The sequence below is a fragment of the Pelodiscus sinensis genome, chromosome 1 (genome assembly GCF_049634645.1).
Source record: "Pelodiscus sinensis isolate JC-2024 chromosome 1, ASM4963464v1, whole genome shotgun sequence".
Lineage (NCBI taxonomy): Eukaryota > Metazoa > Chordata > Testudines > Trionychidae > Pelodiscus > Pelodiscus sinensis.
In genome coordinates this window covers 162,324,825-162,352,593 of record NC_134711.1, presented here as the reverse complement: position 1 = coordinate 162,352,593, position 27,769 = coordinate 162,324,825, and the positions used below count along the sequence as shown (strand labels likewise).

The following is a 27,769-nucleotide window of genomic DNA, read 5'->3' as shown; positions in this document are numbered from 1 at the left end:
CTCTATCTAGCAGATGTATCAGCCTCTCTCCCATGGTTATGAGTGTTTATAAGTCTCTAATAAAGCTAATATCACACTGCATTAGTCAGAGTTAGACTATAAGATCTTCAGAACAGGCTGTGTTTAAATGTTTGTGAATCACCAACTACACTTTCCACTCAAGTTTATTAGTCCTTTATAGCAAGAACTACATGCTTCTATGCATTTGTGCAGTGTTGAGCACACCAGGGCCCTAATTGTGACTGAATCTGGTTGCCACTACTTATAAACAGTTTGTAAGAAAAGATCTTTGGCCTTAATGAAGTAGCTTACAGGGTTGATTCTCAACTTGAAGTGATAATCTGATTCCAATGTTTATGCAGCTGCAGAATTATTACAGGATCCACCCTCTGACAGAACTATGCTCCAGAGTCTAGTTAATATTTCACTTCCTCTGGTTGGTGAGAATACCTCCCGAATATCGACCTAATGTAAACCAATTCAGTCCTAAACCTGTGCATAGCCAGTGGCAACAGATCTGAGCCTCAGTCAGTTCTAGTGGGTCTGAATACTGAGGCTGAAGATGGCAGATGTAGTATCCCCGCGGTCAATTATTTCATTGCTAGCTTTAGGAGAAATATCCAACAAGTGCACTTATTTGCTTTTGTGGGATGCAGATGTAAGAGTGGAGTGAAGTAGCTGGATGGGATCAAGGGTTGCTAGAGCAGGGAATGGGGAAGTTCTGAAGGGAAATTGAACTCCCACCTTTGCCCAGAAAGAGGGACGGAGAAAGAGGGACGGAGCAGGAGGAGCGACCTCCCAGTGCCACAAGCCTTAGCTGAACCTGGATGGCAATAGGGTGGCTACCACTGGTTTTCCAAAATAAGGGACTGTTTTCTTAGCACCCTGCCCCACTCCTCCCTTGATATTTATATTACTAAATAAAACAAAACAAAAACAAGCAGCACGTCCCTACATTTGCCTGTATCTCTTGCTGCTTTTTGCAGTACTCAGCAACTCCTGACCCTGTTGTAAATAGATGAAAAAAATAAGCAACTGTTGGCAACCCTCATGGCAGCATCCCATGCATTACCCAATCCCTTCTTGGGTGTCAACCGCCCCCTCTCAACCAAAGCCTTCACCTCCATCATCAGCTTCTGGAGTTCACATCAGAAATACAAATTTATGCCACAGATTGAAAACTCAAGCATTAAATTGAGATATTCTAAATATGGAGATTTTGAGCAAACTGCATATCAAAATAAATAAAAGTTATACTTGTAATATTACCCTTTTTCATGGCTAATTACATTTAAAAACTCTGGTTTTGAGTTTACTGGTTTCCGGAGACACTTCTATGTGCTATTTTGACAAGTATATGGCAAAAATTATCATGCTAATCAAAACATAATTATGGCAAAATTAAAGTCTGGTGAGACAGTACAAAAGGCATGGTGTATCAAACCTCCATCCAGTAGGCAGTTTAAATTCAGCACAGGACTGTGGGCATCTCATGATTTCTCACCTCTTGTGCTTTCAAGTCAGCCTATAACTCTGCTGCCCATAGCAATTTCTCAGGAAGAGAACAGGAAAAGTCGCACCAAAAAGAGGCCAATAAGTGTCAGACCCCCTCACCTTCGCAATTCTGACATTGTGAAGAAAACACTTTGGACAGAAGCAATAGAATCAATGGGAGAAAGAAAGGAAAACCAGAAAAGACAAGAGGATTATGATTTCAAATGTAGAAATAGATAAATTCTAAAAAAGCCAGATGAGATGCCATTTTCCCTACAAGCGGCTAATAACAAAGAGGAAACAGATGAAGTTTCCAAAAGACAGACTATGTGCCAGATAAGCAAAATTATCACTCTAAATAGAAAGCTATTCAAATTTTTCAGTAGGCATTTTCAGCTCTTTATAAACTCAAGTTCAGCACACTTGTAACATCTTTTTCACAAACAGTACAGCAATTTCAGTACAACCAGACTAGAACAGAGCCACACTCTGAAGCATTTATTGCAGAGGCTGCTGAAGTACAGCCATACAATGATCTAGAGCAGGGGTCTCCAAACTTTTCTGCCCGAGGGCCGCATTAACTATCAAACAGCAGTTCGGGGGCCGACTACACACTTGAGGTCCAAATAAAAAACAATCAAAACATGGATGTTGTTTTTAATTATTTATTTAATATTATTTTATTCAGTTATTATTTAATAACACATTGATACACTACACATGAACACCTGTATTAGTGTGAATGGTGAAATTGTTTCCTGGATGCCAAAATAGAGCCCAGCCCACTAGTGACCTCATGAGAGAGCTAGCCAATAGGATAAGAACGCACTGGCCAATAGGGAGCAATTGTCCACGCCAAGTCCCAACCCCTCTTGCTGTGAGGGACGCGCAGAGCCCGGGCTCGGCCGTCGGTCCGCAGGGCGTGTGGCCGTCCGTTGGCGGCTCCGATCCCCCGCACCACCGGCCGGGGAGTCTCGCTGCTCAGAGCAAGGGCTGCGCGGGTCCAGAGTCCCTCCTCCGTCCCGCTGGCTCCTCCGGCTTCCCTCTCCTGGCTGCCTGCCCAAAAGAAAGTGAGTGCCGGCCGCCCCTGTCCTTCCGGCCCCTCCCCCTTTTGAGCCGGCACGCACGGGGCGTGCCGCTCACCCTGGCGTCCCTGCCCCTTCTCCTCCTGGGTCCTGCTGCCTTCCTCGCCTGCCGCGCCTGCGGCTGTGTGCCCTCGCTCCCCTCCCCGTGGGCTTTCCCCTGGGTTCCGCTGCGCTGCGCCGCTCGGCGCTTCTCCGGGGGAGGGGCTGTCAGTGTGGGGAGTTTCTTCCCTGCCCCAGCTCCGCGGCGCTGCGCCGCTCAGCGCTTCTCCAGGGGAGGGGCTGTTAGTGCGGGGAGTTTCTTCCCCGTCACAGTCTCCACGGGCCGGATGAGAGGGCCTCGCGGGCCGTAGTTTGGAGACCCCTGATCTAGAGAAACAGATCTCAACATGCAACCTTGATCCAAGTGACAGTTATAGGTAGGAACCCATAGTCTCCATGGACCACAACAATATATCTGAATTGCATGTGTTCCGTGTTATGTGGTTCTGGACAACTTGTAACGCTCCTGTAAGTTGCCACTGCAGTCTTCTACTGGCCAAAGTTTGGGCTAGGGATGCAAATGGGTAACCAGTAAGCTATATCCCCGCAGTTTGAGCCAAGAGTGGAATGTACACTCAGTCTGCTTTAGGCCGTCTACTTTACTGACTGATCTTTTGAGACAGGCAAATTTAGCAAGAGCTAGCTTGTCTATAAGCGAAGCTCCTCCCACCAAGGCAGCTGGGTTATGGATGGTCCTAAGTGTGGTTTCCAACAGTTCCTCATTATAAGGGTTGTCCCTTATTTTTTCATCTCTGAACAACAAGATTAGGAGTTGCTGAGTGCTGCAAAAAGTAACGCTCTCTGGCAAATGTAGATAAGTGTGATTATTATTAATTTTATTATTATGATCATGATCATCATCATGGGTTGGTGGCTGATGGTCTGTGGAAAGGTCTGTGTTGAACAGGGTGGGCCATACACCAAAAAGTTTGAGAACCACTGCCTTAAAGCATAAGAACTGGTAAGACCTTCTATAGCTACTCTAGCTAGTTTAAATGGAGATTACATATCCACCACCAAAAAAACATGTCCTATTGCAACCATCAAAGGGAGAAATTAAAATCAACTAACTTAGCGCTAGTAGTCTTTAAAGCAGGGGTTCTCAAACTTGTGATACCGCAACTCTCTTCTAAGTTGCTCGCAACTCCCGAAGGGGTCGGAACCCACAGTTTGAGAAACATGGCTTTAAAGGATACACATTTTACTTCATAATGGGAATTCATTAAGTGATTACTGAAGATATTTCAGTAGCCAGATCAAGATGCTCTTCCATGCATATTTCATTGTGTACTTTTTTAAAGTTTTACCAAGCCATTTGACTCAATAATAGGTTTGTAGATGTCCTTGTTAATTTCATAGAGCATAATTATTTGCTTGTCTCTGCTTTAAGCACATTGTCTTTTAATTTCACCCTTTTCACCCTCATTGTCCTTTTATGCTTATAGGAAAGAATAAACAGGAATGGTCGGTTAGCCTTGTCTATAGCATTCATTAATTTACTATATGTCTAACATAGACTGAAAAATTAATCAAGTAGTTCCAAGCTTCATTTCTCCTCATATTGAATCTTCCCTGCACAAAACTTCCAAAATATTCCATGGACCTGATTCTGATGTATTTTTTGAGAGAAGATCATCAATATCTTCAAATGTGACTAGTGATTTTGGGTCATCAACTTGACATTTTTAAGGGAGCCTGATTTTCAAACGCTGGGTACTTAGTACTTTCTAAAAATCAGACTCCTTTAAGGAGTCTCCGGATGGGCACCCACCGTTATTAATCACTTTTGAAATTCTTTTATTCAAAAAGCCTAAACCTGAAAGGAAGTTTTAAGGAAAGAGCATGGATGTATATAAATGACATTATAATAGTTCATATTATTCTCTATTCCTTTTCAAAAGTTTTACATCTTCAACATGCCTGGATGCCACATACTTCTTCATTGAGTTGGTCACACTGACACTAAGATCTTTTCCCTAAAGATTTACAACTAATTCAGAATGCATCATTGTCTAAAATTAGTTTGTAATGCTCCTTTCAGTCTCCACTTGCAACACAGTCGATGGAAAGCTCTTTATGTGTCTTCAGAGGCAGCATGCTATGGAAGAACAATCATAAGGCCAAAAGTCTAGATCCAGCAGAGATACCCAGCCCAGATTCTCACCGTTGGCTTGGATAAGTCATGCACGTTGTCTTCCTGTGTTTGTGTTTCTTTCCTTGTAAAATGGGGAGACTAACTGATGAGTCAATGCTTCAGTACCTAAGCCAGTGTTATAAAAGCTTTAAGCACATCATCACCTGTTGCCCAATTTCCTACTTTTGCTACATTCTTTCAGAATCCCTCAAAGTATTTTCTAGTTTTGATGCATTTATTTTAATCAAGTTTCAACCGCTCATTATTCACATCCTTCACTGATAGCTTGCAAGAGGACTATGTCAACATCCGTAAAACTGATCCTCTTCCTAAAAAATTAGCCACTCGTCTCCCCTTTCTACATCTCACTTCTTGAGAAGCATCTCCACCCCGTGACAGGACTTTACCACTAACTTCATGCTTACCAAGTTTATAGAAACTCCTGCAAAAGCCTAAAAGCATGTCCAATTGCTTTCCTTTACTTACCCCTTTAATACCTAACAAGTTAGATAGCACAACTCATCTTAGCAAAACACACAAAAGTTAAGGATGTTAAGGTTGTATTGTCAAGCATTCAAAATCCAGGAACTGCCAGATTTAAACTGCATGAGCAAACTTAATTTGGCTCACTCTGTGTGTATGCATTATGTACAATTACAGGCTATTTTTCCACATGACCCATCTCATTCAGTTCAGGGGATGGACCTTTTCTGGGAGTTGAGAAGGGTTGTGTCATAAAGGAGGCTGTTGTCCAAAGGACCCCAGCCTGCTCCCTTTAGTGCAAAAGGTGGGAGGTCTTTAGTATATGAGGCATGAGGTTGCAGGAGGAGAAAGGATAGTCTCAGGGTTAAGGAGGGGGAATGCCAACATGGAGAACTGGATTACATTCTTGGCTCTGCCACAGAATTCTAACTGCTAACAAATTCTAATAAGTCTCTACTGAGCATGTATGAAATGATATTTCTAAGGCTTATACATTTGGCCAACTGGGGCATTTTTTTCAGCAAAGGCAAACGGCACTTTTTTGACACAAAGATAATTCTTGAGCCAAATTTCAAGCCCTTGCTCCAAAGCATGAAGGTACACTACTTCTCAGTTTAGGGCTTGTCTACACTACAGGGTGGACTGATAATCAATAAACTCAATTTCTCTATACACAGCCAAACAAAAAGGATCTTTCCCTCTATAATCACTGAAAATACAGAAAAGTAAAATACAAAAAATGCTGCTTGAGAACTTACAGGTTGAGGATATATACTTTGAGAACTTGAGAATATTTACTTTTATATTTTGACATGTGTCTTTGATCACTTGTGTTCTAATAGTGAAATGTTAAAGCTTTATAAATCTCAACATTTACTGTCATTAAATATTGTCTGACTCTCCCTTTCATAATTTCCCACAACTGTGAAAATTTAAATTGATACAAATCTAAAGGAATGCTTAAAATGTAGATATTATCCATCAAAATTATGAAAAAACTGAAAAATCAAATTCTACCAAGCATAGTTATAAACAACTAAAACATAAAATCATAGGGATAGAAGAGGCCACAAGGGTCCAGTGGCTTTCAACCTCTTGAGACTACCGTACCTTTCAGGAGTCTGATTTGTCTTGGGTACCGCCCAGTTTTACCTCACTTAAAAACTACTTGCTTACAAAATCAGTCATAAAAATACAAAAGTGGTGCAGCACACTATTGAAAATTGCTTACTGTCTCATTGTTACTATGTAACTATAAAATAAATCAATTAAATATAAATATTATACTTGCATTTCAGTGTATAGTATGTAGAGCAGTATAAACAAGTGTTTGTATGAAATTTTAATTTGTACTGAGATTGCCTCTGTATCAGAGGCAGCAGCACGGGGGCAGGCTCCATGAGAGCTGGTGCTCACAGAGAGCCGGTTCCCCAAGCACACTGGCTCTTATGGAGCTGCATGTAAATGTGTGACCGCTGAAAATGTCAGTAGTTGCATATTTATAAAAACAAACCCACACAAAATGCTTTTTAACATCCCTAATTATTCATCACCAGTTAATTTGTCAACAGTTATTCTAGAGGACAAGGTGGGAGTAGTAATATCTTTTACTGAACCAGCTTCCGCCAGTGAAAGAGATAAGCTTCCAAACATAACTCTTCTTGATCTTGAAAGCTTCTCTCATCAAAAGAAATAGGTCCAGTAAAAATACCACCTCGACAGCTAATCTTTCTAATATTGTGGGACCAATTGGGTTACAACACTGCATATAGAACAATTATTCTGTTCTATTAGAATTACTCCATCTGTTAAAGGAACATTTTAGGATCTCAACAAACTCCTATTCATTAACACTACCATGGTAGGATTCTTCCTGCCATTTGTTTCCTTTTTATGTTCTGGAACATCTTCCACGATGCTCTACAATATGTCTTAGGTAGCCTTCGTGATAACTATATTGATTCTGATTTACTAACATCCCTTTTCTGACTCTGATGGACTACCTATCTTTTTAAAAAATAGCACCTTCTTGAAGTTTAGTGCCATTGCCCCACCTCTTAGTCAAATCTTCTTTAAGGAATATTAAACTTAATTATAGCACCATGGTAGTGACTCCACACTTAAAGTTGTGAAATGATTTCCAGTACAAGTCCACATTTTGAAACCTCGTGTAACTCTGTAAACAGTTCTATCTTGTCTGATTGTCCTGCTTACTCAGATCAGAGAAGATTAAAAAAAAAAGTCCAAGTAGAATTAATGAAGTTTTGAGATATAGAACTTCTAAAACACAGCAATTTCTCATTTTTCAAATATCTGAATGTTTATCTTTTAAGATTGATAAGAGATAGCTATGTATCCAAGGTTCTAGGTGGCCTCGCATTGTTATTTAGAAAATCCTATCTCAAAAGGAATTTTTGTCTAGAAACTAATAGTTTGTTTTACTCTGTTGACCTCAACATAACCTGATGCATCCAGGCTTTCCTTTAGAGTTATTATCTGCAAATATATGAACCTCAGGAGGTGTCTGAAAACTTGGAACTTTGGGACTGAAATAACTTGTTAGTGAACACCAGTATGGGCAAATACCTTGTGCTCTGAAAGGAGGGGGCATGGAGCTCAGACCCTCCACGGACAGGGGCTGCTGCTTCTATCAGAGGCAGCAGGCAGGAGCCAGTCTGAATAAGGAGCTGGTATCAGAGGCAGCAGCCTGGGCTGGCAGGGGGCTCCCCAGGAGTGGGGCCAGGAGCACACTGGGTGCTAGCCCTACGATTTCATGTGGTTACGTGACTACTCAATTACACAATATTTAATTTTCCCATTTGAAAGCATAATGATTATCCCGCTTCACGCACATAGTTGTTACTGGGGTATCTAATGCCCTGGTTGAGGTACACCACATACTGTGATAGGCAGGGTAGAACCCATGGATCTTGAAAGGTATGTTGTAGGAAATATTAATCATTGTACCAATGGAGAGGTGTCTGCAGATTCTGCATCTGTTGTTGTGGCAAGGATTGGTGCTGCTTTGAGTTGAGGGTCCTAGTCTGCAGGGAGCTTGCTTTTGATGGTGAGATTGGTGAGGTGGGGGGATTATTAGAAGAGAGGTATGGAGACAGAATTCTTACTGTTTGTGGCCCCCATTATGCCTGGAATTTAACTGTTTAATGATTCTCCATATAGGTTCCAAGGTGGGGACATAGGTGACAAGCAGCAGGGAAGCAGTAGAAGTGGATTTTATTTCTATACTTGAAGTGGGTTCTTTCAGCGTATTTGGGTGGCCTGTTCCATGATGTGATCTACTTCTCCAGTGAAGCAGGCTTGTTTGGTGAGTGTTTTAAACATGAATACCAGACTTTCTCCTTAGAACATATTACGTGGTTTCTGAGTGCCCATGCATACTTCAGTGGTTCTCAAACAGGGATACGCATATCCCTGGGGGGATGGGAAGGAACACAGTTCTTCTGGGGAATAGAGATTAACTCATATAGATATATGCCTAGTTTTACAAGAGGCTACATAAAACAAAACTAGCAAAGTCAGTACAAACTAAAATTTTAGAGTAGCAATAAACAAGTCATTGTGTCTCTATATACACACACACTGAAAAGTAAGTATAATTCTAATTGGTTTATTTTGTAACTATATGGTAAAAGTGAAAAAGTAAGCAATTTCACAGTAATAATGTGCCTTAAACTACTTTCTTACAAAACTGGCCATTAAAATAAAGTGTCTAAGGGAGATGAAACTTGAGGATATGCAACACAAATCAGACTCCTAAAAGGGATACAGTAGTCTGGAATAGTGGAGAACCACTATGTCTGGAGTGGTTGCTAGACTTCTGAAATAAATAAGTGTGGTGATCCCTGGGTTTCTTATACATCAGTGGTCACCAACCAGTCAAGCCTGAAGAATCTCCTAGTTGATTGCAATAGGCAGGCTCCCACCACTGGGAAAGAGGGGGAAGGCGGGCAGGAATCTTGACATGTTGCTCCTGCCAGCAAGCACTGCTCCCCGCAGCTCCCATTGGCTGGGAATAGGAAACTGTGGCCATTAGGTGTTGACGGGAGCAGTGCCGGCAGACATGGAGAGCACACAGAGCCATGTGCCCCCCCTTCCTAGTCCCTGGGGCCACATGGGGGTGTGTTGCCCCGTTCTGGGAGCAGCATGTGGTGCCCTGCACAGAGACAAATGTCTACTCACCGACTGAGGGTATCTGCTCAAGAGCCCCTGTGGCCAATGGAGAGGAACATGCTTACACCACTCCCAGGAGCCAGCATCCCTCCCTGGCAGCTCCTCCTGGCCGTTTGGCTGTACCCCCAGCATGGTTGGTTGGTTGGTAATGTAGGCAAGGGAAGGCACAGCCTTCCCAAAACTTCGAGCGTCGAAGGCTGGGTCCATGGCATGGCAACCCAGCTTCCTCCGGCCACCAGGGAAGGCTGGGTCCATGGCACAACAGCCCTGGCTCTCCATGTGACCAGGAAGCATCAGGCTGGGGTGGGCGGGACTTGGTCCCAGGGGTGGGCTGGGACTTGCCTTCCCCACCTGGGCTTTCACCCACTGCCCATGACCTCCAGCACTGCCCCAACCCAGTAAAAGTGAGAGAGGAGAGGGAGTGACTGGGGACGGGGGGGAGGGGTGGGGAAATGAGCAGGGAAGGGCCTTGGGGAAGGATAGATCTTGGGTTGCACTGAAATTCTGAAAGTGATTTTGGGCATAAAAAGGTTGGTGACCACTGTTATATATAGTTATCTGTAAAGCTCCATTGTTGAAGCTGATTGTAATATCCAAGAAGTTGATTCTGGTGTGTCTTTCTGTAAGTGTATTTTCTTCAGGACTAGAACTGTGCCACACATATTGGCAAAAGGCCTGGTACTGCTGGAATGGTGATAAAGTGTAGAAGACAACCTACGTGCCCCATAAACTCTGGGGTTGTGCAGCTTCCCATTTCTCCCCGCGCAGGGGATCAGGGCTGTAGTGGTGAGAGATCTCTCTCCCCAAGCCCTGAACCTGCCTGGGATGGTGGGGAGGAGCCTCTCCCTGCCAACCCTGGCAGAGAGCTGCTGCCCCTGGCAGAGGGGAGCCCCTCAATGCCAGCCCCAGCAGGGAGCTGCCCAGATAAGCACAATCCCCAGCTCCCTGCCCCACTGTGAGCCCCTTAGCCCAGAGCACTCTTTGGCACCACAACACCCTCATCCTCAGCCCTCCCACACTCCGAATCCATGGGTCCCACTCCCGTCACCTGAATTTTGTTATGTGTACCTCTGTGAAGGTGATGCATCAGACATCACCTCCACACTGGTGGAGCCCCCTCGATTTTTTTTATCCTTAAGACTAGGGATATGTAGCAGTAATTTAACTCCAGTTTAATGGATGAGGTTGGGTTGTTTAGTTTGGGGGGGGTTACCCTTTTGGTTTTGGAGGGGAATTATTGAGCCAGAAGTAGTCGCTCTTAAGACTGTGAAATACTCCATTATAAACATGATTCTCACCCGGCTAGCTTAATAAAGTCCTTTCTGCCTGGAATTTCTAATATCTAATTGTTGGACATATCAGAATAATCTCACATTTGCAAATAATCTGTTCCCTTCCCCAACATGTGATTTTATCAAAAGCACTAAAAGACTTCTCAAAGACTGTAAAGACTACTGAATTTTCCACTTTCTAACAATCAGAACTTGTAATTATCCCTGAAGGATAACTCCCAAATTTGTTTCATACATTAGTAGTTAACAAGTAGTCTGGAACAGGACTATTTGATTTGATTTCAGAGGGGAAAAAATAGAGATATTAGATTTGAAACCTTCAGAATCTCCGTCAATGAACCTTAAGGTGGTACTGAAGTAAGTATAGCATTGCAACAGTATTTACAGAGTTCTGTAAATCCATTGAAGAAATCATCACAAAAAATGGAGGTTTTGTAATAACCCCTTTTTAAAGTGGTTCCTCTCTGTTTAGACTGGTATGGCTGCAATTTTTTTTAAACTGACCCTCATTTTTTATGCCACACTCTGCTCAGGCAGGCTTATACATCAGCGACAGGGGACTGGGCCAACCACAGTGTGCTGCTTCAAAGAGCAGCAATCAAGTGAGGATGGGATGGGGTTGGGGGGCAGAATTTTAGAAACAAAATACCTGTGCTACCTACTTCCCTGGGGAAATTTTGCACAGGCTTCTGAAACATCACACCAAAGACAGAAAAGTGCTGAAGAAAGGATGAGGCTAACCTACAAGTTGCCAGTGTGTCAGAGGAGGGGAGTAGAAGGGTACAAACAGATATGGGAGAGAGCGGGTCTCCCCGGTGAAAGTCAGCCTGAAATGTAGGGGAAGAAACATTTTACAATCATGGCAGGGGCAGCTTGTGGAAGGGGGATGAGAATAAGCAGCTGTGCCTCCCACCTCTTCCATCTCTGCTTCCCTAACTGCACCCTCCAAGAATATAAATCAGACTGACAAGATTGTGTAGAAAATACTTCCCCTTCCGAAAAATGACAGAACTGGTCTGGATATTCCCCTCCTGGTGGGGTTTTCATCTATTTCTGGGAAAAAAAGAAAAGAAAACTGAACCAATATCTCCAACCCCTCCAAACATCAGTGAACAGACAGCTCTTCTCCCTTTCTTGCACCAACTGGGAGAATGCAAGGCCTGCCAACAGAAGTGTACCATTCAAGTGGAAGAGAATTAGGGAGCTCAGGGCTGGTTTCACTGTACTAGTTCTGGTAAGCCTCACCCCACCGAATCTCTCTTATTTCTGCCATCCCATCTCCTAGAACGTCAAGACTCCACCAGTCTCTGTTTTGTTTCTGATCCTATCTGTAATATAACTGCAGTTGCCAAGAATGAATAGAAAACGTGTGACAATTATAACAATACACAAGCAACTAACTGGAAGCTTTTAATAGCCACATTTGAATTAAACCTTTATTCAAATTATTAATTGCCGGAGCATCTGAGAAACCATAACAACAGATGAAAGTAATAACAAATAACCCAAAAAGTCCATATCAAAGGTTTCTGTCAGGATCAGTAACGCTGGACAGAGCTCTGGAATTATGGAGGAGGGGAGTTGTTGCAAGGGCTTCCTTGGCAATGAAGAACATCATACACTTAGGGGCAGAACAGATGTGTCAGTAATGGGACCACATTAGTGTCTCCCTCTGTTTACCCAAAGTTCCTTCTCAAACAAATAAGAGAAAGCTTTGTTTTTTGTTTTTTTAAATTTAAGTTTAAATATCTTATGTGATTCTTTTAATTAGGAATGAAAAAGCTGGCAGTTATTCAGCTTGCTGATTAAACACACACCAAATGCCAGCAATAATACAATAATCACAACATCATTCTTTTAAAACAGAGCACTGTCCTGGATGTTTTTTGTTTTCCAAGTGATTTTCATACTGACTACAGATGTTGACACAGATAGCCAGATGGACTGAAGACCTGGGCAACACCAAAGCAAGTTTCCCCTCACACTGTCCCAGAGAGACCTTAGCCAGGTGAGAGGAGAGTTCAGACCTCTCAACATTTCTTTTGAGACTGACACTAATAGGTCCCTTGCTGGCAGCTGTGATGGTGGTTGTTTTCATTGGCTCTGCTAAGAAAGTAAAAGTTATTCCCACTCTGGTAGACAAGTGCTTCAGCCACATGCATCTTGAGCTACACCATGCTGCTGTGCATAGCACAAACATCTATGGAAGGCACATGAACAAAGAACAACTTTTCTAAGCCCCAAAATCATTTCCTCATCCCACTTAGACAAAAACTCTCACTGAAAAAACTGAAAGCCAAAAAATGGTTTTTAAAAATGGTGATGATTGGTGCAGATGATTGGTGCAGGAGAAAGATTCTGTTACCTGCATTTGTTACACATTTAACTGATTGAAAATGCACAACTGGTTCATGAAAGCAAAGACTTTCATTCCAGTAAGAAGAGAAATACTTCCCCAAGTGAAGCCTCCCTCTGCACAACAGATTTTAGGTTGTTTTAAAAGGTACCTCCGGTCTGAGAAGTTTACACCACAGGAAAACCAAGGCTAAACATTTATACCCCTTTCACCAGGCAATGCTGGTAGGCTCAGGAACTTCTGGGTAACAGCAGCATTTCTAGTCCACTCTCACATAAGGGGGAAAGATCAAGAGACAACTATGACCACAAAGAGTACTCACTCAAACAAACCATGCTACAAACAAAGATTCCTAGACAGCTTGCTGGCTACTGTGTCATACTTTAAAGAGAAGTTTCATTCACCTTTTATCTTGTACAAGGATAGCACTACCCTTAGAAAGCCTTTGGGGCTTGTCTTAACCTAAGATTTAGTTTCAAAAGCACAATGTAAATTCAGTGCTACACACCAGGATTTTTAAAAAAACAGACTCCATCAAGCAATATTCCCCCTCCCACCCACCCACCCAAGATTCTGGACCTCATGGGGCCCCCAAACAATAACCTGCTGAGAAGCACAGCTCACACTCATCTGCTTGTAAGTCACAGGGTACTCTGTCTGCACCCTCAGAAATTAAAAGCTAACATTCAGGAGGTTAACTCAGCAACCACAAAGGCTAGAACATTTGTTATGTTTAAATGAAAGGTCAAATTCTGTTAAAAAATGATAGTTTAGCACCCATCTGCCACTAGCAATTAATAAAGTAGCCTCCTGAAGCCTTGCCTATAACAATGCAGCAACACTTCTAGTACCACTATCCAATTAAATGCATATAATGCATCATTTAAATATTGCATGTCATTCTGTTCTGACTTGAACCATCTTCGCTCTCCATTTAAATATATTCCTACTCCAATCTACTGTCAGCTGCAAAATACATATTTAATACATCTGCAGAAAAATGCTTTTAGATTGTATGTGCTTCAAGGCAGGAATTATCTTCATTTTTGCCCATTGTCAGTGATAGACGGTCAAAAAATAAACAGTACTGTACTACAAAATGTAAGTTAACCAATTACCCAGGCAGCTCATATGTTGTTACATATGTTCCTGTGTTTATCTGTAATGTATCAGAGAAAACCTCTGGACTGTCAAGTCCATTATTCTGGCTCTGATAGTGTCCAGTACCCAATATTTCCAAGGACTCTAAACAAACCTAGAAATCTTCCTTGCCAGCTGTACTTATACATGAGAGAAATCTCTTCCTGACATTGAAGTACAAGATTTCATTACCCTTATCTTAAACAGATAATGCTGTTATAAGGCCTAGGAGAGTTGGTAAGTATTACTATTATGTCAAAATAATCCTACCTCCTTATAAATTCAGCTACATGCTATGCCCCTTCCGTCCTATGGAAATGAATTTCACAAGCTGACTCTACACTGTGTGAAGTAGTATTTCACATTCTCTTTTTAAAAAGAAGGTGGGGAGCAGTATGTTGCGCCTCAGTTATTTTTATTGAAGTTGTCAGAGTCATAGGGAACATTTTGTCTAGTCTTTAAAATGCCAATACAGCTAGAGATTACTGACCCCAGTTAATTGCTCTGGGGTTATTTGCTCTCACACACCTTGGCAATTAAAAAGATGTCAAATCTACAGGGTAAAAACCGCACAGCATTTAGAGATCAGGGCACAAACACAGAGTACACCTCCTGTCTTGTCTAGCACTATCACCCATACCTACCACAGCTACTCAGCAGATTTATACTTTAGTAAGTCACTGGAGACGTGCCAAGCGTTAATCACTGTGGCAGACGCAGAATGGTTGTGAACAAGCTTCAGATAAGTGCCAGAGAGCCTCTGAATGCCAGGGTGGGAGCTGGAATCTGTCCTCCACTCCTGTTACCTTGACCGGTCCCAATGGAAGGATCCTGCACTTCTGCTAGTCCAGCTGTCACAGCAAAGAACGCGGCGTAAAACCAAGAACCGGGGACATTGCCACGGCAGAGTCACTAACCGAGCACTGCGAGAGGGGAACCCGGCAGGGCTTAGGCGGGCTGAGTCACAGCCATGTGCACAGGGCACGGAACGCGGCAGCTTTACTTTGCACTACAAGGCTGAGACTCGCAAGCGAGTGGGAAGTTCAGCGGCTCCCTAGCACACACCCCACCCCCGTCCAAGAGCCACAAACGCCCCTCTGAGCAGCTGGAGGGGGGGGGGGTACCTGTGCCAGGCGCCCAGCCCCAAGCGGGCGGCTCGAGGTGAGCTTCCCGGCCCCAAGCCAAGCAGGCGAGGAAGCGAGCGGCGCGCTCAGCAGTCCCAGGGCTCCACACAAAGTGAGGCTGGATTCACTTCTCCGGGCCGGGCGCTGGTCTGGCCAGGGGAGGAGGCAGCGGCGAGCAGCAAGCGCCTCCGCGCTGCCAATGGGCTGCCTCGCACCCCGGAGCCCGGGCAGGGCCACAGCCAGGAGTGGGGTTCCCCAGGCTGGGCGCCCCCTCCCCAGCCGCAGGCGGGGTGACACGGGAGAGAGGCGCAATATTCCCACCGCCCCCCTCTCTTCCCGCCCCAGCAACCCCGCTCCCCCGCGCAGGGCTCACCCAGCAGCAGCAGCAGGAGGAGGAGGGGCGCGCTCCCCGCGCAGTGCCCCATGCTGGCCGGGCTGCGTGCGGGGCGCACGATGCTGCTCCGAGCCGGAGCCCCCGCCCAGCGCCGGGAAGGTGCCGGACCCGCCGCCGCCCCAGGAGAGCCGCGCACCAGCAGCCCCGGCGCCCGCCCGCTCGCTGCCCTGGCTGGGAGCCGCCCGGCCGCGCGGCGCAGCCAACCACAGACACAAACTTTGCCAGCCCCCGCCTCGCTCCCCCTCCCGCAGGTACCGAGGGGGAGGCGCTGGGCTCCGGCCCCGCCTCTGCAAAGGGGAGGAGACAGACGGCCACCGGCCTGCCCTGCGACTGCCCGCTCACAACAGACCTCCCCCCCCCCCCCCCACACACACACCCGGAGCCTGCCCTGAGGAGGGGATGCCCTGGCCAGGCAGGAGATTCCCAGCCTGGGATCATCCCTGCCTAGGGAGATGCCCAGGTCACAGTGAGCGGAAGGGAAACCCTGCTCCATTGGAAGGGAAATCCCCCCCCCGCCCCACATCCTGTAACATAATGGGGGGGGGTCTCCCATGTAAGGGACAGGCACAGAGGAGAGGGACCCCTGGGTCTCTCACATGGTGTGTGCACAGTGTACCTTGGTCAGTGGAAAACACTCCTCCTCCCCCTGCTTCTCTGGGAGACTTGCTTCCCTCCTCTTCCCAAGGCACACTACCCCCGTGGCACCCGCTAGTCTCACAGGGGATCCCCATCCGCTCTTCTCTCGCAGTACATGGCCATATCGGAAACAATTCAGGTCCCTTCCACAATACTTGAGTCACAGGAAGTGTCCCCGCCAGGAAATCTCAGCTCTCTGTCGGGGCTGTCAAGAATCTGCCCGCCATAGGGCGTCACAGGCGCTGTTGGGAGGTGGGGGAGAGGGTTATTCCCCAACACCATTCAGCACACCAAGCATTTCTCCAGGATGAGCTTCTACAATCTTTTGGGAGTTTAATAGGCAGGCTTTTGCATAGCCTAGTGCTAGCTCACTTCTTTTCAAACGTTTGTTTTGGTTTTGTTTGTATATGAAAAACCACCAATCATTTTGGATGATTGAGGAAACCTAACTGAGAAAAAATTTTCTTGGACTCTAGGTATTTTGGACACAATCTTCTGTTTCAGTTCCTTTGCCACGTTACAAGTTGTTTCTCTCTTCTAGTTTCTTGCTTTGTGTCTCCCAAACTGATTATCATTTGTTTGGTAAGAACCTACCTCTGGTTTGCAAGTTTTACAGTGCAAAGATCTCCAGGAGCCTAGCTTGTTGGGGTTGCTCTTTTCTTCCAGGTGATTTGTAGAATAAATAGGTGTTTTAGGATTTGAGCATTCTTTCATTTGGTGGCAGGGTGTTTCTCTGCTGGGGAAGTTAATACCTAGGTGTTATTATAGGAATGGATTTTGTTGTAGTTTGGATTCATTTTTAATCCTAGTGCTTTGCAGTGAAAGGAGCATTTGCTGTCTTGGCTGAAATGGGTTCTTGTTAAACTGATTAGGAAAGGGAATTCTCCTGTTTCTTCCCTGCCACCAGCATCACTTGGGTGCTTCCACACATGCAGATTTTATTTTCAGAATGGTACATGTCCAATTTCTGTCAAACTTTTAGTGCCAGTTAGAGAATTTGCTTGGCAAAGTTGGGCTCCAGACTTTGTGTCTGTGTAAGAGAATTTTTCAGTACAACTGGACATTGCTTCATTGACATGACAAGCTAAACCAGTGCTTCAAAGTGTAAATCAGACAGAAGCCGCAAACATCTGTCTGAAGAAGGGCTCTCCAGGATAGGACTTCACAAGATGTTTAAGCTATTATCTCATGATCATCTGTCATTTCTGCCTGCTCCTGCTAGCTCTGTTCTAGCTATCATTTCTCTCAGGGTTATTTTTTAATTTGTGGACTCCTGTAATTTGGAAAACACTAGAAAATCTCTCTACCACCACTACAGTCCTCTGTCACATTGGTTTAACATGTGTTCCTCTCTCATGCATCAGTCCTGCAAGTACTTACCCATGTGCTTAACTTTATTTGCATGTGCAGTCACACTGATTCAATGAGATTTGCCATGTGCATAGCATTACTTTCCTGTGCCGGTATCTGCAGGATCAGAATCTCAGTTTGCATGGCACTTTGTGTCTGTTTCTATCTCTAGCTGATGAACACTGATTTGTAACTTGAATTCATAACTGCTGAATAGTTTTAAAAGTAGTTTTATTGGACTTGTAGTTTCATAGCTTTTCCAAGTGAGTTAGTCTGAAGCTTCAAAAGGCATACATTATAAGGCCCAGATACAATGGCCCAACTCAGAACTGCCCTATCTCTTGTGTAGTCATGGACACCAGTGCAAAGGAAGTGAAAACACTACCATTCTGATATTAGTATATTGCATTCATGTTGCATAGGTGTAAAAGACTGCACCAGGTGCAAGACATTGAAGATGCAGTTCCTTTAATTTTGCATTTAGTGGGAACCCTGAATTTGGAAACTGTTTCCATGAGGTTGATAATTCATTGATGTACACATTGCAAAGAGCGTGGCTGAGGTTGTTTTTCCCTGGTTTATTCTTTCATTCTTGAAAGATTGTTTGCTTGTTTATTTTTCTCTCACATTTATGGCTCTTAGCCAGGATGGGTAGGAATGGTGTCACTAGTCTCTGTCAGAGGCTGGAAATGGATGACAGGAGGGCATCAATTCATGATTTACATCCGGCATTGGCCACTGTTGGAAGACAAGATACTGGGCTAGATTGACCTTTGGTCTGACCCAGTATGTTCTTATGATGGATTGGTACATGGATTTAATTACATCTAATTTTCCTACCTATTTCATTTTGCAGCATCTTAAGGTTCAGTCCTGAGTGCCAGATTGATATCTAGTAGGTGGTGCTACACTTGCCAACCCCCGCCAGGGGGTTGGGCTGGGCTGAGGCCATGGCAGGGGACACCTCACGGCTCCCGGATCTTCCCTCACCCCCCCCCCCACACACACACCTTGGAGCCTCAAACAAACTCAGTCTCTACCCTCTCACATGCAACATTTTGGGGAGTCAAATGATAACATAAGTAAGTGTTTAGCCCTTCTGGTTGTGGAGAAAAGTTAGAAAACATGACTCAAATGCCCTCCAAGGCTGTGTCTACACTGACGCGATCTTGCGCCAGAGCTATGCAAATGAGGATAAGCGTGGAATATCACTGAGCCTCATTTGCGTATCTAATGAGCCGCCATTTTTGCAGAAGAGGCTCTTGCGCCAGAAGGAGCTGTCTACACTGCCCCTTCTTGCGCAAGAAAAACCCTCTTGCGCAATGCCACTACGCTGATTATTTTCAGGAATAACAGCATTGCACAAGAGGGTTTTTCTTGCGCAAGAAGGGGCAGTGTAGACAGCTCCTTCTGGCGCAAGAGCCTCTTCCGCAAAAATGGTGGCTCATTAGAGATACAAATGAGGCTCGGTGATATTCCTCGCTTATCCTCACTTGCATAGACACAGCCTTGGAGGGCATTTGAGTCATGTTTTCTAACTTTTCTCCACAACCAGAAGGGCTAAACACTTACTTATGTTATCATTTGACTCCCCAAAATGTTGCATGTGAGAGGGTAGAGACTGAGTTTGTTTGAGGCTCCAAGGTGTGTGTGGGGGGTGAGGGAGGATCCGGGAGCCGTGAGGTGTCCCCTGCCATGGCCTCAGCCCAGCCCAACCCCCTGGTGGGGGTTGGCAAGTGTAGCATCACCTACTAGATATCAATCTGGCACTCAGGACTGAACCTTAAGATGCTGCAAAATGAAATAGGTAGGAAAATTAGATGTAATTAAATCCATGTACCAATCAGTAGACATAGCCTAAAGGTTCAGGCCCAGGTCCTCCAAGGTAGGTAGGCACCTAATTCCAATTGAGGATCAGGGCCTCAGAGAACAAATAAAAAGTCTTATGATTTGTAAGCAAGCCTCATGACTTCTTAGGGTCTGACTCATGGTTTTTGAATGCAGTACTGCACTTTAAGCCAAGCCCTTTGTACTCCCAGCTAGCAGAAACAGCACTCATTCACCTTCAGTGACATAGGAACAACTCCCTCTCCCTGGAATCTCCTTTCGGTAGGAGCTCATAGAGGCAACTCAAGTAAAAAAATAAAAATGAAGGAGCTATTGCCCACAGTAAGTGCCCACTAGTCTATTACCTCAGCATAAACCTTTTGGAGCTCAATACTTTTTTTTTTTTTGTCAAAATGATTTTCTAACAAAAATACACTTATTGCAAAACTAAAATTTTCTACAGGAAAGTTTCAGCTGGGAAAATAAAAATGGCAGTTCAACTATCTAACTTGAAGGGTCCTGTCAATTTTACTTGAGAGAAATTGACAAAAGCTTTCCTGGTTGGTGCCTTGCTGGCTCTTACCCTCCCCCTAATGGTCTGAGGCTACAGCAGCAGTCAGCCCATGAAAGTGATAAGAACCTTCCAGCCAGGCAGCTCAAAAATTCTGTTCCAGAGTGGGGATGTAAGTGACTAGTCGACTATCCGATAAGCATAAACTTATCATAGGTGAGTAATCTCTCAACTAGTCGCTTCACTTCCATTCCTTGCTGCCTTTATGGACAGGCAGCAAGTATGGGGGAGCAGAAGCTGGTGCTGGGGGATGAAAAAGGCATCCCTTCTGCTGCACTTCTCCCTTTGAAATGTACAAGAGCTGCCATGGGTCTCATGGGCAGCTCTTGTACATTTCAAAGGGAGAGGTGCAGCAGGATAGCAGGTGCCCCTTTATCAACTAATGGAGTAGTCGATGGAATTGCTTTCAAAATGCAATTTTTCTTGAAAGCAACCTGTAAAAAAAGTTAATATTTTGGGTGGGCTTTTCTATTTGTTTGAAACATTTTACTCTAGTTTAGGATGACTTTTTTAAAAAAAAAAAAAAAAAAGCTACTCATCACCTAAGCATGGTAGGGCCAAGTCTTTGTTAGCACACACCTCTGTGGCAAATCCAGGGTTCTATAGGAAGTGGAGATAGCAATTTATTAGTTGCCACTCTTCACACAGACTCCATACTGAACAGTGCCCTAGCATTATACAAGGAGACATTACAGGTAAAAGTGCTGTCTTGGTCTTGACCATGTATGATCATTAAAGATTCTTTGGCATTTTTCTCAAGAGCTGGAAGAGTGAGCCCCACCTGACCAACCAAATTCCATTATGATTGATCGCATTCAGCCTCCAGTTCCCTTTGTAGCAATAGTGAAAGTAACTTACAATTTCTTACTGGTACTGTCCTATTGCAACCCAGGTCCCTGCTCGTTCTTTAAATAGCTCCCTGCTGGCTTTTGGTGCAGTTCAGCCAGCTCTTGTCAGAACTATCCACTTGGGTGCACCCACTTACTTTCACCTCTGCCTTGTAGTTTCAATTGGTAAAATAATCTTCACTTGCTGTCCTAAATTGTTAGATAATGTTGCCATGGTGTATTAAATAGCTTCCATGTTCCACCCCAAAGGCTGTTACATTTCAGTGGTGGATTCCTACATATTGTACACTCTATAGTTTTGTAAAATGCTTGGGTATCCATTTAGATGAAAAAATGCATGTGCTCTCACAAGCTAGATAAAAATATGGGGAACAGAAAACAGCTCACAAAGGATTGTGAAAAAACTCAGCTGACTCATTATACTGAGCTATCAATGATAAAGTCATCTTGGCATTTGATAAAAAGGACAGGGAATTACCTTGGTTTGTCCTGGCTAGAGCCAGCCAAGTAGTGTATAAAAATGTTTTTGAGTATGTTATTTGCTAACTGACAGAAAAAAATGTATGAGTAATTTGTTTGCTAAATATTGTTCAACAATCTGAACTTAGCCAAATCGTGAAGAAAATATTTGCGAATGATTTATTTGAAAATATACAGAAGAAAGTGGTCAAATAAACTATTTGACAATATTGTTCAAACAGCACTGGGCTTAGTCAACATTCCCCTTGTCTGTAAAGTAAGTTCTAATGTCCTAGACAAGTGTGTCATCAAGGAAAGCACTTAAGCATGAGCTTAAGTTCATCCCTAACCAGGAAAGCACTTAAGCACATACTGTATTTAAATGCTTTCCTGAACTGGGGCCTAAGTGCTGTTTATTATTAACCGTCGATGGGATTCTATGTTTGGAAAAAAGAAGCCCAATGTAATAAAATAATACTAGCAATAACTCAGAATCTCTTTTACTTCTATAGTGCCTTCCCTCTGAGGTTCTCAAAGCACTTTACAAACAAAGAATTTAGGACAGCATGTATCATGAATTCAAAAGTCTGGATCCTTGGAAAGGAGCAGGTAGGTACTGCTTTCTGCAGGACTCATTACTTCATATACTCTGGCTCAGACTCCATGATCACCTTCATGCTAGATTCCTTTCAAGATTCCATTACATAGCATATAGGATACATTTTCAAACCAATGTTAAAACTTCTTAAACCCAGATCTAGACAGCTAAATATAAGTTTCCTGATATTAAAATGTTCTGCGCACCTGTAGCTTACATTGAGTTCAATGCAGTGTGTGAAGATTCAGCACTTTTAAGTCAGGCTACCTATATTTAAGTGTCTACACGTGGATTCAGCAGTATACATTATAAAAACACGAGTCCCTGAAGTTAGACTCCTAAATAAAGTGTCGCCATAATAGCTAGAGTCATGCAGTTTATAGAGACACCTAACAAGATACTAACCAGGCCTGTATGCAAGGGCTGTGAAGAGTGCGAAAGCACCCACCCATGGTTCCCCAAGTAAGCATGCTCCGGCTGGCCAGGGGAAAGCACTGGTGCACTGCCTGAGCCTCCCTCTCCCATTCTCTGGTCAGCCAGGGGAAGGCTGGGGCTGATTTCCTCACTTACTTGGGGAGACTATGGAGGGTGCATCCACACCCTTGCAGTCCACATTTACAAAAAAGTGCACACACACACCAGCAATTCTGCTAACTATTGCCTCCATTTTACTGTGCTGGAAACTTAGAAGGCATCTTGTCTGACCCAGGGAGTGTGGGAAGCTATGGGGGGTGGGAAAAATAAGGACCATTGGGCATTTCCTACCTCAGAAGAAAATGAAGGGCTATTAGGCTGAATTCTGTAGATCAGAGATCCTGTTGCAAAGCCTGGTCCAGAGATCAGCATTGTGGGGATCTTCCCTCTATGCTGAGGCCAGAGGAGAGGATGCCAAGGAGAGTTTTATGGTTTAACCAAGGAAAACTTGGCAGCTTTGATGGAGTTTTGATATTTGCTTTTCGGTTTCTTTTAACTTGAATTTTTTTCAAGCATATACTATAGCAGGGATGGCCAACCCATTTAACAAAGAGAGCCGAAACAGCGTCGGAAAAAATGCGAAGGCCACACCAGAATTGTCAAGCAAAAAAAAAAAAAAAAAAAAAAAAAGGAGTCTGCCCCTTTAAGAAACAAGCTTAGGCTTTTTGGTCAACGGCCACCATCTTGGGCACTATTTTTAATAGCCGCTCTGGTGAGCACAGGGGAGCCAGGGGCCATTGGAGGGGGGAATGGGCGCAGGAGCAGCTTCGCAAGCTGCACTTATGGGGGAGAAGAGCCGCATAAGCCACGGGTTGGCCACCCCAGAAGAATGCAAATAAATGCAAAATAAAAACAAGATAAAGGTTCGCATACAGCATGGCAAAATGAAACCTTCACTTTTCACATCACTCTAGCAGCAACCCAGAGAGTTTGGCGCTTAAATAATAACAGCATACCAGGCAACCAGTGTATGCAATACACTACCATTCTTTCTAGGTGTCTCTTCGTGCATCAGCATTTCTTGCTCATGGAAATTTGGTGCCTCTCTCTCTCTATTTTGCTTCCACATTGGTTCATCAATTATCTAGTTACCAAGCCAGCAGGAAAAAAGGGTCAGGAATTGCAGATGCCTCAGTCTTCACTGCCAGAGGGCATTTGATAATAGGCTTCTGCAGACTGCCCTGAAAATCCATCGGTCGCCAAGCCGTTCTTGAGTGTTTGCATAAGGACTCATTAATTCCAGAGTCTGACATTTTGCTCTTAACTTTGCAGCTGTTTTGGGTATCTATGATGGAGCAGCCTTGTCAACTCTTCCAAACACTTCTGGGGAGAAATTTGGCGAATTTTCAGGATGGCAGCTATATGATCAGTTCTCATTAGAGAGCCATATCTGTTATCAGTCCTTCCTATTAACCTTTCGCTAAGGAATTATACAGAACTTTATGATACTGCCCAGCGTAGCTATGCCTTTGTAACTCTTGTATAATGTTCACTCCAACAACGGGCTTTGAATGTGGCCATTTGACAGAACAATAAGTATGTCCAGTGACCAAGAGAGTCTAAAAGGCCAAATTATTAAGCACAAAAAGGACGGTGCATTATCAGATGATGAAATACACTGTAAGTGTCCTTGGCAGAGAGGCAAGTGCCCACATTGCAATCTGCACCAGTTGCCAGTAAGAAAATAGATTAATTTTGAGGTTTTGCACTTGGCACAGAAAAGCCTTAATAATGTATGCTTATTGTTAACTGAGCAACCAGCTCCACCTGTGGCCCTCATACACCAAGCAGAATTTAGCTGTAAGAGAGACTGATGTGATAGAAATAGTCTCAAAGAAATGCACATGCCCTCGGCATCAAAATTAATATCACTGTAGAGTGGTTAGCAGACCTCAAGCCAAGTGGGTGACTTGTTTTATGAGTTAAGGTGATTGGCCTGTAGAAAGAAAATGAATCAATTGTTAGCATTTTTTTCAAACGAGCCCCTTTGCTAGGCCTTGACCAGTTTGGAGCATATCACAAAAGCTATACAGTGATGAGATGTGCACACAGAGACTACAGAATCATTATCCCTTTACAAAACAAAAGACAGGACTATGCAGCAGACTAATAAGATGTTAACAAGTCTTTAAAGTGCTGCATAGTCCTGTCTTTTGTTTCAGCAAGACCAGACTAACACGGCTACATCTCTATTATTATCCCTTTACATTGTTTTGGGGGCTTCATTTAATTCATGAAGTTACAATGTACAAATAGAGAGAAGAATCAGACCTAAGATTTCTCTCAAGCCTTGGAACATACAGGAACTTTTGGCTACTATCACATATTCTCTTGCAATTCATACCCCCAGAGAGGCTCTCAGGCTGTGTGATCCTTAGGCTGGCCTTCTGTGCCTCTAACCCGGGGTAGGCAAACTTTTAGGCCTGCGGGCCACATCTCAGCAGGGAAATTGCATGGAGGACCATGAGTGCTTACAACATTGGGGGTTGGAGTGCAGGAGGGGATGAAGGCTCTGACTGGGGGTGCCAACTTTAGGGTAGGGTCAGAAATGAGGAGTTCAGAGTGTGGGAGGGTGCTCCGGAATGGAACCAATGGGCTTAAAGGGCACAAGAGGTCTCCTGGGTAGGGCAGGCGATTGGGCTGTACAGGAAGGATGAAGCTCCAGCTGGGGGTGCAAGCTCTGGTGTCAGGAGATGAGAGATTTGGGGATGAAGGAGGGAGCACTGGACTGGGATCAACGGGCTTGGAGGGCAGGATGGGGATTAGGGCTGGGCAGGAGGTTGGGGCATGGACAGGAGTGGCCCGAGGCCGGCTGCGGCAGCTGGTGCCCCAGGCCAAACACACAATCAGCGCCCCCGCCTGCATGGCCGTCAATGGTGTGATGTCATTATCAGGCGCCCCAGACGCCCTGTGATGTCATCATCGGGTGCCATTGAAGGCAGCGCTCTAGGCGACGGCCAAGTCGGCCTATAGCCATGGGCCGCCCCTGGGCATGGGAATGCTCAGAGGTGCAGGAAACAGTAATCTACCCCTGCTCCAGCTCCCACCCAGAAAGGGGCCATGTGGCTCTGCATACTGCTCCATCCACAGGTACCACCCCGTAGCTCCCATTGGCCAGCACTTGGGTCAAGGGCAGTGTGCGGAGCCGCCTGGTTGCTCCTGATTCCAGGAGCTGTGCAGAGCAGGGAAAACCAAGCCCTTGATCCTCGCTCCCCAATTTGGAGCATTGGAGTGGGACCTGCTCCAAATTCTTCCCCCACAGCAGAAGCATGAGGGCTGGATTAAAGGTTCGGGGCTGGATGCCACCCATAGTCACAGGCTGCCCATCTCTGCTCTATCCAGTACAAAAAAGTGAGGCTCTGGAGTACAGAATCTATCTGGGAAGGGGGATAGTGAGCAATGTATTTGCCACAGGGATGGGATGGGGAGCAAAAGGGTCCCCTTTCCAAGAATTTTAACTGGAAGCTTGTCAAATAATGAGATGGAAGGGATTGGCATCTTAGACCAATCAGAACTTGTCAGGGAGAGAGGGGGGGGATCAGGACAGCTGGGCAGCCCCTGGGACAAGGGATGTAGGTTTGTTACTGGGGGGTTGGTTGCTGTGAGAGATCATTGGGCACTGTTTTTGGAGAAGTAATGTGAGTCAGAAATAATTTCTGTCATGGGTGAAAGCCTTTGGGGAACTAGTTGTACTCTATACAAAGTCATGGGACAGGTCCAAGTTATCAGCAACAGAGAGTCTTCTCCCTTCTTGGAGTAAAGTTTGATCAGACATGGCCAATGTCGAGAGGAAGATGCAGGCCTTTTATTTCAGCAGGGATTTCCCAGCCAGCACATGTAAGGGCTCCTCGCTTTCTCTTAGCAGACATTAAACAGTGCTGTGCTTGTTGAAGTGGAAGGAGGAGATTCTGCCTGGGAAAATTTGCTTACCATGGTATCCAATCAGTTCTGCTACTGCTATAGTGAACTAGACACACTCACCTGACCAATAGCCCCATGTGGCTAGCCTGTTGGACACCACAGCTTTAAGGCATGCCCAGATTATGACTGTCCCAGGCTGTAAACAAAACAAAGAGAAAGGAGCTGTTGCAACTACATGTTTGAATCTGGAAGTGAGAAAATAGAGATAATTTCTATTTCCATGGCCATGAGAATATTTATCAGAAACAAAACAGATGCTTGGCAGTTGGAAAAGGTATTCCTAATACCTAGAATAAAGGTCTGGTAATGATGGCAATTCACAAATGAGATCACTGGATGGAGGAGTTTAATTCCAAAGGTTAAAACTCCTTCCCCCGCTCTTGGCTGTAGGCCTCTTTTCAGGCCCTCCCTCTCCCTACATTTTGTCTTCTTACAAATACTTCCTCATAACCCACTTGTTTTGAGAGGCTTTCCTACATTAATCTTTTCTGTGATTGCATACCTGCACCTTTTCAGCCCTGAACAGCTGTCCCTGGGCAGGATTTGTCTGAATTAAACTATATGTTATGTAGTGCAGGGGCCTGCCCATTTATATTGTCTGTAAATCACCACACCCCCTTTGAATAACTGTGTAGCTCAGGTAGACTAACAGGGCACAGGAAAGGCAGAATTCCTGTGTCATCTAGTTGGTTCTACTGAAATTCCATCCATCACAAATCAAGAAGTAGGTTATCAAGTTACACAGATGCTTTGTCAGAACAATTAAAAGAAAAGCCGAGGCTGGACAAAACACAGTCCCACAAACTTTTTAGATCTCAGGGAGCTTGTGTTAATTAGTTAATATCTAATCTTTTTAGACTACACCCATCATCAAGGTATCTGAACATCTTATATATCTTTAAAAGCCAACACAAACAAAGCTCTGTATCTCGCTTTCTTTCCTCCTCCCTCTCCTTCTCCCTCTCCCCTGGACTGGGAAGTTATTCTTGTAGTTTTGGTTTCGTTATTTGTGTGTGGGAGTTCTACTATTGATTTTATTTTTATTGCTGTAAAATCACACAAAGCTTCATGAATGAAGCTAACTTTTGTATTTTGTCATTTTTCATACAGTAATGTAAAAAATACACCTCATCCAGTAAGGAATGAAACAAGAAACAAAAGAAAAAAAGCCAAAATAAAGGGAAGGAATAAATCAATCAACTTTTCTCTTGAGGGAGCAGTCTAGTTTCCAATCTTTTTTGTTTTTGTTCAAATCATTTGACAGAGAACACCACATGTGCACAAATAGGCACACCTTCTCAGACGAAAGCAGTGCTGATCTGCACAAAGTCACAAGGTTCCAGACCTGTTGGA

The 27,769-nt window shown here is 44.3% G+C and overlaps 1 protein-coding gene and 1 long non-coding RNA gene across 2 annotated transcripts in view; both read right to left on the bottom strand.

Moving 5' to 3' along the window:
• The window catches only part of PTGFRN (prostaglandin F2 receptor inhibitor), a 106,025-nt gene extending 90,066 nt beyond the window's left edge, over positions 1-15,959 (bottom strand). The window contains exon 1 of the mRNA XM_075909226.1: positions 15,712-15,959. Within this exon, the coding sequence (XP_075765341.1) occupies positions 15,712-15,763 (52 nt within the window). The 5' untranslated portion in view covers positions 15,764-15,959. The remainder of the gene's footprint in view (positions 1-15,711) is intronic.
• Positions 15,960-23,231: 7,272 nt separating this feature from the next.
• The window catches only part of LOC142826904 (uncharacterized), a 53,500-nt gene continuing 48,962 nt past the window's right edge, over positions 23,232-27,769 (bottom strand). The window contains exons 3-4 of the long non-coding RNA XR_012901160.1: positions 26,477-26,552; positions 23,232-24,431 (exon numbers count right to left, since the gene is read on the bottom strand). This is a non-coding gene — a long non-coding RNA (uncharacterized LOC142826904). The remainder of the gene's footprint in view (positions 24,432-26,476; positions 26,553-27,769) is intronic.